The sequence below is a fragment of the Erinaceus europaeus genome, chromosome 6, assembly GCF_950295315.1.
Source record: "Erinaceus europaeus chromosome 6, mEriEur2.1, whole genome shotgun sequence".
Taxonomy (NCBI): Eukaryota; Metazoa; Chordata; class Mammalia; order Eulipotyphla; family Erinaceidae; genus Erinaceus; species Erinaceus europaeus.
In genome coordinates this window covers 12,303,748-12,324,319 of record NC_080167.1, presented here as the reverse complement: position 1 = coordinate 12,324,319, position 20,572 = coordinate 12,303,748, and the positions used below count along the sequence as shown (strand labels likewise).

Here is a 20,572-nt window from a genome sequence, read left to right as displayed (position 1 = left end):
ATTTTTAAAAATTTTTAAAAATTTATTTATTTATTATTGGATAGAGGCAGAAAGAAATTGAAAAGAGAGGGGGAGAGACAAGGGAGAGAGACAGAGAGACACCTGCAGCTCTACTTCAGCACTCATGAAGCTTCCCTCCTGCAGGTGTGGACCAGGGGCTTGAACCTGGGTCTTTGCACACTATAGTGTGTGTGCTTCACCAGGTGAGCCACTGCCTGGCCCCAGAACAAATGGCTTTAAACCTCACTGATGGAAAGCAGTAATGTATTCACAGGGGTCTGGACTCCGCTGTACTCTGCTGACAGTGGCTGGGCTCACTCAGGCACCTGAGTGCCAGCTGAGGTGGGGTTGCTTGGTGCTGCTCCATGTCCCTTTCCTCATCTCCCACACCCTCTCAAGCAGGTTGTCTTGGTTTCTGTGGAGGCAGCAGAGCTGGCAGAGAGGCAGGCTTTGCAGGTTTAGTGTCAGGGCCAGCATGGCATCACACCCCTGCCCCCTACACTTCCTACATCAATGTAAGTTACGTGTTCAGACAGGAATTGAGAGGAGGGGAGGTAGGCTGACTTTTTAGTGAGAATGATTTCAGATTCACATGGGCAAAAAGGGTACAGTGGAGGGAGGGGTGTGGCTTAGCAGGTAGAACACAGAACTTGCATGCATTAGGCCCTAGGTTTGATCCCTGGCACCACATAGGCTGGAGTAGAGCTTTGCCTGCTTGTTCTCTCTCTCTCTCTCTCTCTCTGTCTGTCTTTCTCATGAAATAAATATTTAAAAAAGGAAGGTGTATTGAGGTCACCATATGCCATAAATCATATACTTTTTGTCTTTAGGACTTATTATAATAAAGCACATTATCACATATTAAATTCTATTTTAAATAGTGCATTTATTTATTGGATAGAGACAGAGAGAAATCAAGAGGGATGCGGAAGATATCAAGGAAGAGAGACAGAGAGGCACCTGCAGCCCTGCTTCACCACTTGTGGAGCTTCCCCCTGTAGGTGGGGACCAGGGGCTTGAATCTTGGTCCTTGAGCACTGTAACATGTGCGCTCATCCAGGTGCGCCACCACCCGGCCCTCTCACATATTAAATTCTTTCAACTCCCCCCTTTATTCTCTCTGCTGGTACTCTTGCTCTGCCATGATTGGGGTCCTGGCATTGCCATCTGGCTGAAGTGAGCAGAGATGCCCAGGCCTGCCCCTCCCTCCCCCTTGCTTCCTACCCAGACTCCCCTGCAGCTGTTCAAATGCCCTCTGGGAAAAATGAAGAGCACAAAAAGCGTGACTTAAACAATCAGAGGCATTTCACTAAAATAAATAAATAAATGGGATATACTTGGATTTTCAATTTGGGGTGGGGGGGGTGTTAAAAGACTGGATCCTGGGAGGGATTTGAACCTGGGAACAGTCCTCACACTGTTCTAATGGGGACCCTGGTACAGAGATCTCCTAGCCTGTGAGTTCATGAGGGGAGGCTGCCATGAATATCAAAGGGATTTCACATGGCAGGGTCAGGTAGATGGTACTACCAAGCCTACGACTTGGCTTTCTGAGTTGAGGCAGCGAGGCAAGACCATCCTCCTTGTTGGCCCGTTCTTCCAGGAGCTAGGGGTGGCATCTCTGTGGGTCCTCAGTGGCTGATGGAGATCAGGGCTCAGGCCCCTGTGCCCCTACACAGAGTCAGGAGGTTTGGGGTGCTGCCTCTCCGCGGAAGCAGACCCACTGAGTCCTGACTTTCGGCTCACGCAGATGTGCAGGGAAGGGGGTGGCTTCAGGCTGAGTAGCTGCAGTTCATCATTTTTTAAACAGTGCACAGGTGCCCGGGGGCAATTCCCAGGAAGCCTGATCCCGACAGACTGAGCAAGCGGGAGACAGGGCCTCCCTCCTGGGGACAGAGCCAGGGCTGCTTCTGGGAGACACAGGAGGGCTGCGCCCAGTCCCCACCACTGCTGACTCAGGCCTGGTCCACAGCTGCCCCTAGATGCACAGGCACCCAGGAAGCTTGACAAGAGCCCCCAGCCCTCCCCACCTCCCTAGAATCTGTGAATTTCAGCAGGTGGACCTAGCAACCTCCATTTTTTTTTTTTTTGCCACCGGGGTTATTGCTGAGGCTCAGTGCCAGCACTACGAGTCCACCACTCCCAGCACCCAATTTTTTCCTTTATAATTTGTATTAGATATGACAGAAATTGAGAGAGGAGGGGGAGCTAGAGAGAAGGAAAGGAAGGCATCTATAGACCTGCTTCATCACTTGTGAAGAGTCCCTCCTGCAGGTGGGGAGTGGGGCCTCTAGCCTGGGCCTTGTTCTTGGCAATATGCTCGCCTTACCAGATGTGCCATGGCTCAGCCCCCAGCAGTCTGCATTGTAACAAACCCTGAGATGACTCTCAGACATCGAAAGTTTGAGATGCTCTGATTCTATCACAGGTTACACAGATTGGACCTGGGTCCACAAGTGTTGTATAAGGCTGTGACCTAAAATGACAAGAGCCAGGGCTAGGGAGACAGCATAATGGTTATGCAGATGACTTTCATGCCTGAGGCTCTAAAGTCCCAGGTTCAGTCCTCTGCATCACCATAACCTATACCTGCTGGGAGGAAGCTTCACGAGCAGTAGAACGGCACAGGTGTTTTCTTTCTTCCTCTTTTCTCTCCCCTTATCTCATTCTCAAACCCTATTTCTCTCTGTCTCTATCATTTTTTATTCTTACAAAGGAAAAAATGACCACCAGGAATTGTGGATTCATTGTGAAGACACTGAGCCCCAGTGGGGAAAAAAAGGAAAAGAAAAAGAGGGGGGAGAGAGAGAGAGAGAGAGGTGTTCAGAGTCTTTAGTAGCTCAGCAATATCTACTCATAAATACACTATAAGAACTTACCTTATGGGGCCAGGCACCTGGTTAACCATATACCTGGTTAACCACACACATTATAGTGTGCAAGGACTTGGGTTCAAGCCCCTGGTTTCCGCCTGCAGGGAGAAAGCTTCACAAGTGGTGGAGCAGGGCTGCAGGTATCTCTCTGTCACTATCCCTCTCTCCATCTCCCCTCCTCTCTCAATTTCTTTCTGTCTTTATCCAATAATAAATATATGATAGATTTAAAAAAGAAAAAATTTTGAAAAAGAACTTACCTTATTTTTTATCAATTGGTCAAAGGTCCAGTTGGTTTTGAACTAAGTCTCTTGACTTAAAGTCTGTTTCTGAGAACCGCTGGGAAACATTAAAGGAGGATTTCTGTTGCACTCCAGGGCTGGTCTGTAACAGGGCCCCCCACCCAGGTCAGACTCTGGTCTCTATTAAGGCAAAGGAGCTGCTGTCCTGGCTTCAGCTGTTTGTCCCCCAGGCTGCTGTTCGTGTGTGTGTGTGTGTGTGTGTGTGTGTGTGTGTGTGTGTGTGTGTGTGTGTGTGTGTGTGAATTCCCAAAGGAACCCCTTTCTCTGCCTGAAGAGCAAAGGCTTTGATTTGAAACACCACAGAATCTTCCTGTGTTTGCTTTTGGGATTAAAGCCCAAAACTCCACTGGAGGCTTGGGAGTCCCCATTGACACCAATTGGGTGGCACTGTGGAAATCCTAGTTGAGCTGTTTGTCACCTGTGGCAAAGGGCGGGGGAGGGTCTGGAGAGGTGCCGGCAGCTTCCAGCTGGCCTTCTGCTGGGGCAGATGGAGGCAGTTATCCTGGGTGGGGCTCTGGAGCCCCCCACTCTGCTTGTGCATCTAGAGCTGTGCGTGCCCAGCAGTCTCCATGTCCCGTGCAGCCTGAGCACAGTGAGCTGAGTGGTGGCTTCAGTCCCAGCCCGGGATGAATGTTCCCGGCCAGATTGTGAGCCACAGGAGCTTGCCCTTGGCAGGGTCTCCACCGGCCATGGGGCCTAGCACCTCATCTGAGCCCCTTTTGGGTCACCGGGCTGCTTTGTAAGGCAAGGCATAAATGGAAAGGATTGAAGAGAAGCAGGAAGAAACACAATAACTTGAATGTCTAAGGCCCCAGGTTCAATCCTGGGTATGTGTGCTGGAGCAGTGCTTTGGCCTCTCTCTCTCCTTCTCTCTCCTTTTTTCTTCCTTCCTTCCCACCCTGCCTTCCCATGAAACAGATCTTTTCTTTCTCCTTTTCTCCCCTCCTTTCTCTTTCTTCCTTTTTTATTTTGTTTTATTTTTATATTTTTTTAATTTTTTTACCAGAACACTGCTTAGCTCTGGCTTATGGTGGTGTTTGGGATTGAATCTGAGACTGTGGAGCCTCAGGCATGAGTGTCTCTTTGCATAACCATTATGCTATCTACTCCCACTGAAATAAATCTTTAAACATATGCAGTGGGGGTCAAGTGGTGGTACACTCAATAGAGTGCACATATAATCACATGCAAGGACTTGGACTCAAGTCCCAGGTCCCCACCTTCAGGGAGAAGTATCATGAGCAGTAGAGCAAATACTATTGATGCAAGAGAACCAGACCCAAATGAGGTCCCTTCTGGACCCCCTACTTCTGAAAAGGAGTATGAGGGAGGGATAGTAAAGAGGAAAATGACAAAAGTTCTTCAAAGATGGTTTTATTGATGTGGGCAGTGAGGAAAGGGAGCCTGGGCAGTGGGTGATGGGCTATGGGTATCAGAGCTGAGACCCAAATGCTAAGATCAGTATTCCCAGCAACATGTGCAAAGGTCTTGAGGAAGAAATATGGTATGAGGCTCCAGACTGAGCAGCCGGAGTATAGTCATAAAGGAGAACAGGGGACCATGAGGACAGAAGGACAGGCCAGGGACAGAAAAGGCAGGACCTTGCAATCAGGCAAGGAGATGAGGTCTTCTTTTTTTAGGGTAGAATCCACACAGTATAATATTAACCATTTAAAATCACACAGCTCTGGGCTGGGGAGACAACATAATGGTTCTGCAGAAGACTCTCATGTCTGGGGCTGTGAGGTCCCACGTTCAATCCCCAGCACCACCATAAGCCAGAGCTGGGCAGGGCTCTACTCTCTGTCTCTCATTAAAATTAAATAAATAAAATGTCAAATAAATAAACACACACAACTCAGGGGTCTTGTGCACACACATGTTGGCAGGCGCTGCCTCTCTCTCTCTCGCTCAGGTTTTAGTCTCAGTCATGGAGAAGCCATCGGGACCCTGTTTGACATTTGCCTCCAGAGTCTCTGCTCCAAAGCAGAGGTGACCTCCCACCCCCCAGGCCACACCATCCTCGCCTTCCTCCCCACCATCCAGTCCCTTCTCTGCTCCTCAGAACACACTTGCTCAGGAGGACAGGGGAGGAGGGAGGAAGATGAGGCTCTGGGGTGTCAGAAGGTCATTTCAGGCCTCCTGCTGGCGAGACTAGAACAGCAGAAGGAGGGAGTGCAGACTCTGGTTCCTTCCCCAACTGACACTTGAATGTCTAGCCTTTCCCTTGGTGGGGGGGGGGGGGGCTGGGAAATGGTGCAGGATATCAATGGAGAAGGTCCCAGACCCCAGCCAGAGCTCTCCATTCCCCCAGCTCCTTTGCTGTGCCCCTGCCATTGCATCCTGCAGCCAGCATTTGAGCTCCCCCAGTTGTGGAATTGAGTGTTCAGGCCACCTGAGTCAGGACCCATCTCTTCCCCTAAAAATAAGCTCCCACATGGCCCACTGCATGCCATAGCCAGGACTGGGAACCAACCCAGCTGCCCAGCAACAGCTGAGTGGGGAGGGAAGGAAGGTGTGCTTTGTGTGCACAGCAGAACAGTACTCGGCTATGAGAGTAGGTGAGCTCTTGTCTTTGCTACACAGTGGCTAGACCAGGGAGGATTCTGGGAAGTGAGAACTACTGGGAGGAGAAAGAAAAATCCCTCAGATGTGGGGTTTAAAACTCAAAGCAAACACAGTGTGAGGCATTGCCAAGCCTGTGGTCAGTCTTGGCAGCTCTGAGGATGCTAATGGGGACGTGTGGGATGGTTCAAGGACTTTGGGGGTCTCATACTCTAAATGGAGGGGGTGAAACCTATTGGCATATATTTGGAGAAAGATGTGGCATTGTACCCCTGTGAAATAACAATCTTGTAAAACACCATTTTTCTAGGGGTCAGGTAGTAGCACACACATTTGTGTGCACACATTACCATATGCAAAGACCAGGGTTCAAGTCCCCAGCTCCCACCTGCAGGCAGGAAGCTTCACAAGCAGTGAAGTAGTGATGTCTCTCCTTTCCCTCTCAGTTTCTCTCTCTTTATATCCAAACATAAATGTTTTAAAAAGAGCTACTGAATAAAGCCCCAACATACTGAATAGAATGCTACTGAATAAAGCCCCAAAATTTCCTTAATAAAAAAATAATGAATAGTTAAAAATATTTAAAAACCTAAATAAGAGAGTTGGGTGGTGGCACACCTGGTTAAGCACACATTACAGTGCGCAAGGACCAGGATTCAAGCCCCGGGGCCCCACCTGCAGGGGAACAGCTACACAAGTAATGAAACAGTGCTACAAATGTCTCTCTGTTTCTCTCCCTATGATTGCCCCTTCACTCTCAACTTCTGTCTGTATCCAATAAATAAAATTAAAAAGAAATTTTTTACCAGAACACTGTTCAGTTCTGGCTTATGATGGCGCAGGGGATTGAACCTTGGATGTTGGAGCCTCAGGCATGAGAGTCTGTTTGCATAACCATTATGCTATCTACCCTCTGCAAATAAAATATTTTTTAAAATATAAATAAATGAAGGAAATTCAGCCAGAACTCTGAGAGGGTGGCTTGTGCCTGTTCCACAGATGAACAACAGAGGTTCTGAGAGAAAGGTTCCTTTATCCCAGAGCCTCCGGGCAGGGGAGTGTCTCAGCAGGGACCTGAACCTTGATCCCCACACTCCAAGGTCCATGCCTCCCCCTCTCATCACCCTGCTCCACCTACCAGGCTCTCTCCCTGGCCTCACAGCTCCCCACCCCCATTACCTTCCAGGCTGCAGGCAGGCTGGTCAGTCCACCCCAGTGGTCAGCCGGACAGACAGAGGACACAGGAAGAGCTGACAGATGAGGAGAAGGAGATCATCAACAGCGTGATCGCGAGAGCCGAGAAGATGGAGGAGATGGAGCAAGAACGTATTGGGTGAGGCTGCCCCTCCATCCACCCCAAAGCCTCTGGGGTTGTGCCAGGTGGCACCCCATACACGCCAGCCTGGAAGAACTGGAGCCCTTGTTGCATGAGGTGGGGTGACCCAGAAGAGGAGAAGAAATGAGCTGGGCTGGGAGGGAGGGTGCTTCTTGCTTGGGGGGGGGGCACCAGAGGGCTATGGGAGACTGTCACGCAGGCTGGAGGGGTTGCGAGCAGGTGGCGTAGCCAGTGTCAGCTGAACAGAGCCACACTTTAGAGACGGGGCCACAAAGAGGCTGAAGTAGCAGCCCGGGTGTGGCAGGGAGGAGAGGGTGTGTGGTCCGTGATGATGGTGCATGTTGGAAATAAAATCCAGAAGAGTGTGAGAGAAAATGGTCAGTGGGAGAGCAAGGCAGCAGGTGTAAGTTATGTATGAAGGGCATTCTAGATACAGGTGAAACTTTGCTGCCACCAAGAAGCCCTCCGAGATTGGAATAATCAATAGGAAATGGAGGTGGATACTGGGAGCTTCCTTCATCTTCAGCTCCCTCCCCAAGCCCTTCTGCCAGTGCCAACTGCTTATGACAGATTCAGATGCTATGATGTCCCCCCCCAAGACCCCTCTTCTAAACAGGGGGTTGTGAGGTTCTCGCATGGGAAGTGATGTAATGGCCACACAGAAAGTGGGTGCGCTTGAACTGAGCTTCTGCCAGTGATCTTTCTCAGAGGTTCTGGTGACAAGTGATACATGCCCATCATAGGCTGAGGGAGCTTTGAGCTTGGCTTCTGTCAGCTGCCTCAAGGGGGACTGGGCTTGGTCTAAAGGAGCCTGACTGTGGGCTTGAGTGTTGGTTCTGTGACTACAAGATTCACCAGGAGCAAGTGGACCATTTGCGTGTGTGTGTGTGTGTGTGTGTGTGTGTGCGTGTGCGTGTGCGTGTGCGTGTGCGTGTGTCCACGTCAGCCCTGTGGGGAAGGAGGGACATGCATGTTCCTTGAGCATAAACACTTGAGCATGGGGACTTGTCCCCCTTCCCTGCCTAGCACCCGCCATAGCTCATGTCCTTTGCATTGTTCACTTTTAGTCTAACGCATATCCCTCCCCTTCCCGCTCAGCTCTAAGATGCCCCTTTTTGCTGTGCTCATTTCTGGACCCTCAGAGCCTGGGCGCACCATCATCTGTTTGTTGAGTGAATGAATGAACTGGCAGATGGCTCTGCACACTATTTCCTTCACCATTTCCTATGACTAAGAGGCTGGAGGATCAAGAATGTCGTAGCTCAGGGTATGGGCTCTCTGATTGGCTGGTTTATGGCAGATTTCATCACTCCTTCATCCAATCAGCTCTGGCCAGGGGTGTAGGACCATGTCGTTCAAACATGGCTGCCTGAGAATGCAGTTTAGTAGGTCTTGTGAAATGAGCAGATTCCAGCTTGAACATTCTAGAAGAGGGGACAGAAGCTCCCTACCTTGTTTTCCATATCATGTCTTACTACTTTGACTAACCTAGTGACATAGTAGCACAGTGGTCAGTCGCTGGGACCCTGGTGTCAAAGAGACCTGGATTCAAACTCCAGTTCTGGGGGCTCAGAGATAGCTCAGCAGGTAGAGAACACCCTTCAGGTGCATGAGGCCCTGGGTTCCATCCCCAGAGTCACATGGGAGCACCATAGACAGTACCCAGGAGGAACTGTGTGGATGGTGGAACATTACTTTGGTGTCTCTCCCTCTCTTCTCTGTCTCTCTGTGTGTCTCTCTCTCAGACTAAGGAGGCCACCCAGTGGTACTGCACATGTACAAGACCCTGGGTTCATTCCCTGGCACCACATCAAAAACCAAAACCAAAACCAAAACTTCAGCTCTGTCACTAACTCCTGTTGCCTCCTGTGCCTCAGTTTCCCCTTCTACAAAATGGACACAGCACTAGCACATACATCTCAGGCAGTGTTTTGTTAGCCTGTGAGGGCTTTCTCTAACACAGCACAGGCTCAATACATAGTGACAACCATTTCATGACATATCTGCTGGAGAAACTCAGTGCTTGCCACCAGCCATGGCGTCTGTGCTAAAACTTTTCCCTTAGACTCTTGTTTGGAATCTTAGCTGCCCCTGGCTTCCCCAGGAGGGGATGTGACAGGCTTCTGGGGATGCTGGGGACAAACCTTTGGTGACAGCTTCCCCCCTCCTAAGCCATTGTGTTTTCTGCCTGGCTTCCCGGGGGATGCTGGTTGTGACTGTCTCTTGGTACCCGCCTGCCTGAGGCCAGCCCTGTGCTATTTGTGTCCTCCCTCGGTCCTGCACAGCCACGCTTCCCTGAGACAGGGTCAGAGCAGAGTCGGATGAAGGCAGAGGATACATCCAATGGGGTTCCCACTTCAGAACTCAAGGCTCTCAGCTCATGAGCCTCTCGGGCCTGGTTTCTCCACTCATCCACTGAAGAAGGTGGGTCCCGTTCTCAGGCTCCCTCCTGCCCAAACTCCCCAGTATTGGGGAGGCTGGTAGGGAAATCCATACCAGTTGTTGGCTGCATGTCTCAGCAATTAGCTGCTCCTATGTTAAGCTGCAGGGGTGGTGGTGTGTCCTCCCAGCCCAGATACCCGCTCTGCCCTGCTGAATCTTCTTCTCGTGACCCAAGCAAAAGTCACCTGGAGAGGCAGGAAATCATCACTAGTGAACACACTAAACATTCATCACAGTGGACACCACATGGCCCAGAGGTCAACAGCAGGGCTGTATAGATGGGGCTGCACCCAACAGGCCATACCATCCAGCCTTGGTCTGCCCAGGACCATTTGAGGGCATTTATAGGATCATTCTTGGGCTGTAAAAAATAGTCAACGTTGCTTCTCCATCTTAAACCCTAACCCCTGAGAATGGAACTCTGATTGGCCCGGCTTACCCTGAGGGCAGATTAGACAAAGATAATTCTCCCAAGAATGGGGTGGGGGGAGAGAAGGCCTTTGGCAGTTGGGTAGCCACACTCTCGGGATGGCTGAGGATTTTGAGAGTGGATTTAGCCTGGAATTACACATTTACCTGGGAAGTTTTCTGCTTAAGGTTTTCAGGTCTTTTTTCCCCCTCCAGTGGAAGGTCCCTCAGTGCCCTTGTCCAATTTCTTTCTGCCCAGAGTCTCTCTTCTCCAAGCATTTATTCATCTGTCCTACCCAACGAAGGGACCGGCAGCTGGTGGCTTCCATCCGAGGTCAACTTCCCTAAACAGATGGGCCCCATGAAGCAAGGGGTTTGTCATTAACCTCGGTGTGCAGACACTGTGATGGAGGAGAGAGTCAGAGACGTGCCGGACTCCACCTGCTGAATCCCTGTCACTTCCCTGCCACAATTCCACTGTCCCTTATGCTCTGGCAGTTTTCTCCAAATGTGGACAGAAGGAGGAGTGAGTAATAAGGCCTGCCACTTGCTCCAGCCCGTCAGGCAGGTGTCTGTCCTCTGGTTTGACAAGGTGACAATGAGCCAGGTCATGTGTTCCTCCTCTTTCTCTAGCATGTTTGCTTCCTTTCTGTGTATCTTCCTCCTTTCTTTCTTTTCTTTTTTCTTTCCTTCCTTTTTCCTCTCTCTCTCTCTCTCTCTCTCTCTCTTTCTTTCTCTCCTCCAGGACTTTGTGCTTGTGTGGTTCTACCATTTCCAGCAAACTCCCCTTTCCTTTTCCTTTCTTTGCTTTTGCAGATAGAGGGAGAGGGACAGAGAGACAGAGTGACATCAGCTCTGCCCCATCACCTGTGAAGGTTCCGGTTCCTCTTGGCATTGTGCTGTCATGTGATGGTTGGGAGGCTCAAACCTGTGTCCTTGTGCATAGTAAAGCGTGCACTCTATCAGATAAACTATCTCCTGATCCCCCCCACACACACATTTTCCTCCTTCTAAAGAAGGACACTCCCCCACCCCCTTTTTTTGACCTGCCACCCTAGACTTTGGAGAAAGTCCAGGTGTTTAGTAATCCTGATATTAGAGATACTAATATTAATACATGTGTCTGCATGTGTTCATGGGGAAAAAGGTTGATGGAGGCAGGCAGTGGTGTACCTGGTTAAGAGCTTTCTTTACAGGACACAGGACCCAGGTTCAAGTCCCTGGTCCCCACCTGCATGGGGAAAGCTTCAGAGGTGGTGAAGTAGTGGTGCAGGTGTCTCTTAGTCTCTTTCTACCTCTCTGTTTCTGCCTCCCCTCTCAATTTCCATGTTTCTATCCAATAATAAATATATTTTGAGAGAGAGGACAGAGAAAAGTTGATAGATTTCAACAAACTGGGGGAGGGGAAGACTCTTAAGTCCCCCAGTGTTAAGACTACTGAGTTTCCCTGTGATTGGTTCAGTGCTTTCTGGTAACAGAAAGGGCTGGTGGAGGGTTGGAAGCAGCCCATCCCTAAGCCCTGGCAGGATGCAGACTTCATTCTCTGGCGCCTGGGCAGCTATACCCAACTGCAGGCCACTTCTGCTGCTCCCAGGCTGTGTGCCCTTGCATAAGTGACTTCCCTGCTGTGTGCCTCAGTTTCCCCATCTGTCAAGCAGGATGAGTGGATAGAACTGATCTTAGTCCATGAGCAGCTGAAAGAGAACAGGCCACTAGACTACCTAGGGCAGCACTGGCTGAGTTTGTAACACCCAGCCTCTCCCTCCCCTGGCTGGGCCCCCAGCAGCCTCTGCTTTGCACCTCTCATCTCCAGTGCTGAGCAGTGCCAGACTGGAAGCCCCTTTAGCCATCCATCAAAGAGAAAGCTGGGCTCAGGGCTTCTCAGGTGGAGACAGCAGTAAACAGTGGTGGGAATGAATGAGTCTGAAAGGCAAGTCCCTCCCTCTTCCTCCTTGCATGCCGGCTGTAAAGTGGACTCAGTGTAGCATTTTCTGAAGTTGGGCTGGGCTATCTGCTGGCACGGGAGCAGGACTGCTCTGACCTCCGTCCTGCCCCTCCCAGGGCCTGTCCACAACTGAGCTGCTTCAGAAAATGCTGCATTGAGTCCACTTACTGCTGATGTCTCCCCACTTGGCCTCTAAGGGAAGAGTAGTCTGGGATTGAGGGAGTTCGTGCAAGTGAGACAGAGAGGTGGACAGAGGGACCGCATCACAGCACTTCCCCAGGGCTGTGTGTTCCTATGTGAAATCACAGTGACCCCTGTTGTAAAGGCAGCTGCCCTGGCCTGAACACCAAGTGGTGGCAACCTGGCTTCTTGACTCTCCCAGCTGTGTCTGGAACCTGCACAATGGCCCCTCCACTGTGATGGATGTGTGTGTGTGTGTGTGTGTGTGTGTGTGTGTGTGTGTGTGTGTCTGTGTGTGTATGTGTGTGTGTGTGTTGGGTGGGTGTCTTCTGATTTCCTCTGCACTCCCAGCAGTCCTCCACTGCAAGTTTCTGGGAAGCTGCAGAGCACGTGTTGGGATAGTTATAAAGCCAGTGTGGGCTGTAGTGCGGGAGCCTGAGCTCAAAGGAGTCCTTTCAACCCGCCCTGTGGCTTGTAGCCTTGCTTGCAGAAGGCAGCCTCCTGGATGTGTGTGACAGTGAGCCCTGCAGGGGCTTCTATCTACTCACACTCAAGTGTGTGTGTGTGTGTGTGTGTGTGTGTGTGTGTGTGTGTGTGATCAGACATGGCCGTGTGAGCCTGCTCGGTTGTCTGTGCTGCAGCCCTTCTAAGACCCATGGAAAGACAGACTTCCTAGGCAGGTTATGGCGCCCTGCTTACAGAGGGAGACAAATGTCTGCATGGGGAGTGGTCAAAGCCAGAGAGTTCCAGGAGAAATCATTATCAGCAGCCGTCCCTGAGTCATTTCCATGTTCCAGGTATGTTGTGAACACTAGTTTTCATCACTAGTTGGTGATGATTTTGGAAGGCAAGGACCTGATTTTCTTGAATTTGCAGAGAAAAGGAATTTTCTTGGTGTCATCTAGCTAGGAAGGAACCAGGTCCCCATGGGGACCCAGGCAAGCTCGTCTCAGCCCCCACATCCCTACTGCCTCCTGTTTTGAAATGTGCGTGTGCAAACATGTTTGTGTAGTCTGCACTTTCCTGGGCTTGAGTGTGATCCTCTGGAGAGAGTGCATGACCTCTCTGACCTTTGAGGTGTGTCTCATCTATGAGACCCACACTACAGACTGGGAAAGGGGAACCCAGAAAATGAAAGCTATCTAAGGTCAGTGGCTGAATAAAAGGTTGGGTTCTGGACCAGAGAGAGAGCTCACTTGGTAGGGGGTGTGCCTTGCCATACGTGTGCCCCAGGTTCAAACTCTGGCACTATGAGGGTGGTGCTCTAAGGCAACAGAGGAAGCACTGGTGCTGTGGCATATCTCTCTCTTTCTGTCTCTCTCTCTCCCCCCATACCCTCTCCAGCCTTCCGTCTCTTTCTCTCTGTCTCTTTAAGTTGCCTGGAAGCAGTGAGAACGTTCACACTCTGGCCCCATGTCCACAAGATAGACAGACAGACAAATACTCACACACATGACCCATACACAGGAGGAAGTATAGTGAACTGCATGGAAAAACAAAAACAAGCAAACAAACACACGAAGATAGCATAATGGTTGTGCAAAAAGACCTTCATACCTGAGATTCTGAGGTCCCAGGTTCAATCCCTGGCCCCACCATAAGCCAGAGGGGAGCAGGACAGGTGGGAGCATTAGAGGGGGCTCCTGTGATGCTCTGACAAGGCATGAAGATCCCACGTACATGTGTGTGTGCAGTGTGCAGTGTGCAGTGTGCGTGTGCGTGTGTGTGTATGTGTGTGTCTTTCTCTGAATCGGGGTCCCACAGCCACTAACAGAGTAGCCAAGAATCCATCTGTAGAGGCTGGGACCATCAGCCTGCTGCTGTGGTTGATACTGGTGGCCTTTGGCCCCATAAGGTCCTGAGTTCCTTGTCTGTCTTTCCAGGCGCCTGGTGGACCGTCTGGAGAAGATGAGGAAGAACGTGGCTGGTGACGGGGTGAACCGCTGCATACTGTGTGGAGAACAGCTGGGGATGCTGGGCTCCTCCTGTGTGGTGTGTGAGGACTGTAAGAAGGTACCAGCACCCCCCCCCTGCTTATCACATGCTCAGGGGCTGGCCTTGGGGCTCCAGCTGGGCCAGTGAAGAGGGATGACTTGGGGTAGAACTGGGACCCTCAAGGATAGTCTCTGGAATGTAATTTTTTCTGGGGTGCTCCCATGCCCAGCTGTGTTCCACAGCAACCCTCGTTCCAGTTCTTTCCCCTAGAACTTACTCTGATTTGTTGGTCCCCTTGGAGCCCAACTCCTTCCAACTTGAACTTGGAGGTCTGAGGTTGGACATGCGTTATATGTGAGCCTGCAAACCTCTTGACTGTGATGTAGTGAGTTATGTGTCAGGCAGAGAGCAAGCTGGGCCTGGGTCTACTCATATGTGTGCATGGAGGCTCGCTTGACATTCTCTTACTCTGGGCTGCAATACAAGGGACTTTGAAAGCCTGTCTCCAGCCAGTTTAGAAACACTGAGCTTTTGGAACATTCATTCTTGAAGAGTCCCACTGTGTTCTTCTTACCCTTTTCCCTCTCCTCAGACTGTCAGCAATAGAAAATTCTAGGACATAGACACAAACGTCCCTGGGTCTACTGAGTTTCCAGGAATGAAATTCAGGGGAACAGTCCAGCAGGTGATATTCATAGTGTCACTAGGCATCTCTTGATGGAGTGTCAGTTAGCACTGAGAACAGAATATTGATGTATGTGTATCTGAAAAAAGGAGAAGAAGGAGAAGAAAAAGGAGACTGGCTTCAGTTAACCAACAGTGAACATTTTGTGATCTGTTAGGTTTTCCTTATTAATATTTTATTTATTTTGATAGATACAGAGAGAAGTGGAGAGAGAAAGAGGAAAGAGAGAGTGAGAAAGAGAGAGAGAGAGAAATAACTGCAGATCTGCTTCACCACTTGCAAAGCTCCCCACTTGCCTTGAAGGTGAGGACCAGGGGTTTGAACCTGAGTCCTTGAGCCCGGTAGCATGTGCTCTCTACCAGACCCCACACACACCATCCTATTAGATTTTCTTATTTGTCTTAGTTTCCAGTAAGTTGAGGCAGTCGTCTAATGTGCCATCACACAGCCATGGCATTTACTAGGTGCACTCCCTTTTCTTTGAGGATTGGAATCTAAAGTCATAGTCTAGTTTGTTTCAGATCTACCTAGAAAGATAGAAGAAGACATAAGCAAACAAAAATGGATAGGTGACCTTTCCTCTTTAAAAAAAATGTGTCAGCCAGTGGACCTAGATGGATGCTAAAAACTCAGCTTTCAGGGAGACACTGGAGACTTAGACTTCACCCCAGGCTCAGGGAGTACTCTGGTTCTTGTTACAGGAAATTAAGGGGCTTTATACCCACTGGCTGTGGCTCTGGGAGAGAAGAAGGGAGAGTTCTAGCTCTTAGGTTCACCAGGAGAAAAGTGTTGCTCTGTCCCCCTTCTCAACTGCTTGAGCCCTGGCAGCCTAGAGCCTGGCATAGCTGAGTATGCACTGGGCTGTGTTTTCTCTCCAGAATGTCTGCACCAAGTGTGGGGTGGAGACCTCCAACAACCGCCCGCATTCCGTGTGGCTCTGCAAAATCTGCATCGAGCAGAGGGAGGTGAGTGCCTTGTCCTGTCTGGTTTCTGGAGCTCTGTCCCTTCCTCATCTGTCTGTTCACTTCTCTCTGCCACAGGGGAAGCAGGATGGCAGTTAGGGACTGGTAACCTGATCAGGGATGTGTCTTGAGGGATTGGTATAGAGGGAACCAACTCATGATGGAACAGTCCCTAGATGTTTGAATAAATTTCTTTCATTCTCTCTTGCATTGGAGACTTTTGTCTTCCTAGTAATAGGCATTGTATAATACACCTCATGGAAGAGATGGAAGGCTTGGTGTCCATTCTTTGTCCTTCTACTATTGACTGGGTAACCATATACCCTTTACAAAGATTCACTTATTAATTAATGAGAAGAAAAAGAACCAGAGCATCGCTGTGGCACATGTGATACTTAGAATCGAACTCTCAGCCTTATGCTTGAGAACCCAATGCTTTATCTACTGGACCACCTCCTGGCCTACCCTTATATTCTTTGACAACTTTTTTCATATCCAACTTTACCCAATGAGAAGAGGAGTATACAGAGGCCCTCTTTATTGGGTGTTCAGGGGATGGTGTGTGTCGGCCAGAGAGGAACTGTGTAAGTTTGCATATTGATTAAAAAAAAAAGTATGCTATTGTGTCAGTGTGATAAAGGCAGGGTGCAAAGTTAGACATTGGCAATCCTGAACTCAGGAGCAGTAGTGCTTGCTGCAATGTCTTCACCATCCATCTTTCCGTCCCTAGGTGTGGAAACGTTCTGGAGCATGGTTCTTCAAGGGCTTCCCCAAACAGGTCCTCCCACAGCCCATGCCTATAAAGAAGGCCAAGCCCCAGCAGCCTGTCCGTGAGCCTGCTGCCTCAGAGCAGCCCACTCCTAAGCCCAAGCACATTACCCAGGCTCCACCTCAAGGTAAAAGCAAAACAACTTGATTTTTCAGGACCACGGACAGATCTCAGCTAACTGGTCTACCTCCTAGAAGCTGGCTTGATATTGTGTGGGTATTTCTACCCAGTTGGTAGACAGTTTCTGGGCTTGGGTGCAGGACTCCTATGTCCCTTCGAAGATGATCATGAACTTTCACTGAGTAGCTTAAGGCACTTTTCAGTAAGACCAATTCATCAAAAAGCTTTGTTGCTATCCCTGATGGAATATTTTAAAGAACAAGAAAAATGGAAATGGAAATTATGAAATGAGAGACTTTTGCCTCTGAACTCCACACTATGGTGTGTGGGCAATTTGACCCTGACTGAAAACATTGCCTTGGCCCTGATATTTCTTCTATCAACCCAGTTGCAAATCTGAAATTGGACTAATTAAAAGTGAAAAATGAATAGAAAGGAAATTAGCAGCAGAAAATCACAACTACTGTAGCCATTATCACCCTTATACAAGAATTACCAATAATTATTTCAATAGTAATAGAAAGGGAGAAGGAACACAGTTGAAAGAAAACAAAGCAGCATTGATTGGATGAGATAACTCATCTTGATCATATAAAGCCCTTGCAATACTTTCAGTTATTTCTAAGTGATACAATCTAGTCTGAAGGATGCTTCTGGAGTTGAGTGCAGGCAAGGAAACTTGTAGTTGAAGGTGTCACACATTGAGGTGTCCAAGTATGTGTCCTAGAAGGTAATAACTCAAGATACTCAATTTAGTGCCGTAACCAAAAGGCACTCGACAAGTGCTTTCTCTATAACGAGGAATGATCACTTCCTACTCCTCGCAGATAATCACCACATTCTCAGTACATGGGGAGGGTGTGAATATCCCAGAATCCCCTCAAGACCCCGGGATGCCAGCTTTTTTTTTTCCAGAGCACTACTCAGCTCTGGCTTATGGTGTGGGGGATTGAACCTGGGACTTTGGAGCCTCAGACATGAGAGTCTCTTTGCATAACCATTATGCTATCTACCCTGGCCAGTTTCCAGCATTAAATTACCCTTCTTCCAGGTCAAACATTACTTTTTCTAGGCTGAGATGGCTGGCTGGCATAATTGTTAGGTCTTAGGCAGCTGAAAGCTAGAGGACTTAACTTTGAATCCCACTGCTGGCCACGTGAGCTTGAGTAAGTGCCCTAGTCTCTCTGAGACTCTGCTCATCTGTCAAACGAGGTTAATAACTCGGGGATATTTTGAAGATTCGGTAAGATGCTTCATGTGATTACTTTGCACAGTGGAGCCAATCACTTAATTTTCTATAACATTCATCACCTAGACATAGGCTTCTATGATTGATATTAATTAGCGGATCAGTTAGACTCTGGAAAAAGGAAGTAACTGTGAAAATGTGACTGATGCAATGGCTACTTACCTCCCCAAGAAGAATGGACATCACTAGCATTGTGGTGTGGTTCCTAAAACATTCTTGGTAATGGCATGCAGAGCTATTATAACATGGGTGAGGAAACGGACGCACTAAAGACTACCAGTTAGGTAATGATAACCTTCTAGAAAGTACTGTGGTGGAGATCATTAAAATTGGAAGTCAGTGTTAATATTGATTTTTCTTAACATATGAGAGAGGGAAGGAGAGACAGCAAGAGAACTAGAACTTCACTATGGCACTTGTGATGCCAGGGATCATACTTGGGACCTCAAGCATTTAAGACCAATGCTTTAGCAAATGTGCCACCTCCTAGTCTGCTACACTTGGAACTAAAGCACTTTTTGATCCAGAAACCCCTCTCTAGAAATAAACCTAGCAATCATAAAAGCACCAATATCTGGGGCCTGAAAGACAGCTCACGTGGAAGAACATGCACCTGAGGATGGGAGGTAGACAGTATAATGATTATGCAAAGAGACTTACATGCCTGAGGCCTCAAAGTCCCAGGTTCAATCCCTTGCACCACCACAAGCCAGAACTGAGGAGTGCTCTGGTTTTAATTAATTAATTAATAGGAGAGGTGTAGATACATCAGTAGAACTGGAGCTGTGTCTGTAACATGCTCTCACTGTCCCTTTAGCAAACACATTCTGAGCCCTGAATGAGTTCCAGGCTGTATTGTTTTTTAATTGTTAGATAGGCCAGAGAGAAATGGAGAGAGGAGGGGAAGACAGAGAAGGGGAGAGAAAGATAGACACCTGCAGACCTGCTTCACTACCTGTGAAGCGACTCCCCTGCAGGTGGGGAGCCAGGGGTTCGAACTGGGATCCTCATGCTGGTCCTTGCGCTTCACGCCACGTGTACTTAACCTGCTGCGCTACTGCCCGACTCCCCCAGGCTGTATTTTCTACCCTTGAGATACAGTAGGGAGTGGAACTGAGTCCTACCTACATGCAGCTAAAACGTGGCGAAATCAGCTGCTCCATGAATAGTGTATCCAAACCCAGTGTAACATCGTGGGTGTGATGCTTGCTGGGAAGTACCATGAAGCAGGTCAGGAACCCAGAGAGGAGCCAGAATGGGAGAGATCAGAGCAGGGCTGGAGATGGTGTTTGGGGAGACACCTGCTCCTAGAGCCCCTGGGACTGTCATGCAGGGGCCTTGAGCTGGAGAATGTTTGAAAGATCAGATTAAGTGAACCAAGCATGTCTAGAACAGAGCAGAGTCAGTGGACATCATCTGTCCTCTTTGAAGCTGGTGTGTGTCCTGATGTGCCCGTGAAGCAAAGGAAATGGTATGAATTGTGAACTGGAACTACATTGGGGGGGGGGCTTATTTGAAGGTCTGAGTGGAGTTATTTGTAGGCTCCTTAGGGAGGCCCTCCAAACACCATAAACCTAGTCCCCCACCATTCCCCCCGCCAGGCCACACTGAAGACAGGAGAGGCCCAGGGCAGAGGACAGGTGAGTTCTGATGCTGCTTTTCTGCTCTGGGAAGGAGTTCTGTTGCCCCTTCCTCCATCCAATTCATGCTTCTCCCTGCAGGCCCTGAGCCGGCCTCTGCTCCCAGCTATGGGCCTCCTGTGCGCAGGGCCTCAGAGGCACGGATGAGCACGCCTGGCCGGGATCCCGAGAGCTGGGAGCATGGGCAGGGAGGAGCCGCTGGCAATTCCGGCCGGAGCCCAGCAGGTGGGAGAGTGGGGGGGGGGTCCAGACAGTCTCCCAAGAAGGGGGGTCAGCAAGAATGGGGGGACCATTCATTCATTCATTCATTCATTTGTTCATTCGTTAATTCATTCAGTATTTTTTGAGCATTTATTAAGTGGTGAAAGATCAGAAAAAATAACCCGTTAAATAATAATTCCCCAGTCCAAAAAAGTTCTGACTCCAGGCTTACATAGTTTCTTTGTCACCTGTTCTTGTTCTGATGCCTTATATATTAGGGCCAGGGTATACCTCTCTCAGTACAGCGTACACCTCACCAGAAGTGACTAGCGGGCAGCCACAAGAGTGGTGGGGCTGTGCTTTGGTGCCTCTCCTCTCTGTCTCTTACTCTCTAAAAAGAATGAAAAGTACTGAAAACAAAGTAAAGACAAGGGACTGGATGGTTAAGAGCACACATTCCAGTGAGCAAGGACTCAGGTTCAAGCCCTGGTCCCCACCTGCTGGGGGAAAGTCTCACGAGTGGTGAAGTTGTGTTGCAGGTATCTGTCTGTCTCTCTCCTGCTCTATCTCTACCTCCTCCACTCAATTTCTCTACCCAATAATAAATAAATAAAAGTATATTTTAAAAAAGTAAAAACTTCTGGAGGTTTTTTGTGGGAGTTTATACCAGTGGCAGGAAAAGTCAAGCTAGATCTGTGGCAAGAGCACCAATCCTTAAATTTAGTTCACCAGCACTCAGCTGCAACACACTTAGGTCTTGGGAGAAGATCAGTCAGGAACAGCAACAGTTGAAGGGGGTGAAAGATTTGTTTAAGTCACCTCCCACTGTCCCTCTCAAATTTATATCCTATGCTAGGCATCTGCCATATGCTCATGATGTCAGCCTGAAGTCAGCTGTATGACATTTATACACATAGCCTACAAGTCCTTTTGCTTACGGTTAGCAAACAATGTATTCCC

At 49.1% G+C, this 20,572-nt stretch overlaps 1 protein-coding gene across 3 annotated transcripts in view; it reads left to right on the top strand.

The window, feature by feature from the left end:
• The window catches only part of RPH3A (rabphilin 3A), a 159,108-nt gene that overhangs the window by 93,937 nt on the left and 44,599 nt on the right, over positions 1-20,572 (top strand). For 2 of the 3 annotated variants that reach the window (XM_060193055.1, XM_016190777.2), the window contains 5 exons: positions 6,927-7,073; positions 13,935-14,064; positions 15,550-15,636; positions 16,364-16,529; positions 19,493-19,636. In XM_060193055.1, coding sequence (XP_060049038.1) covers positions 6,927-7,073; positions 13,935-14,064; positions 15,550-15,636; positions 16,364-16,529; positions 19,493-19,636 — 674 coding nt within the window. The remainder of the gene's footprint in view (positions 1-6,926; positions 7,074-13,934; positions 14,065-15,549; positions 15,637-16,363; positions 16,530-19,492; positions 19,637-20,572) is intronic. The other variant, XM_016190783.2, reaches the window with a different exon arrangement.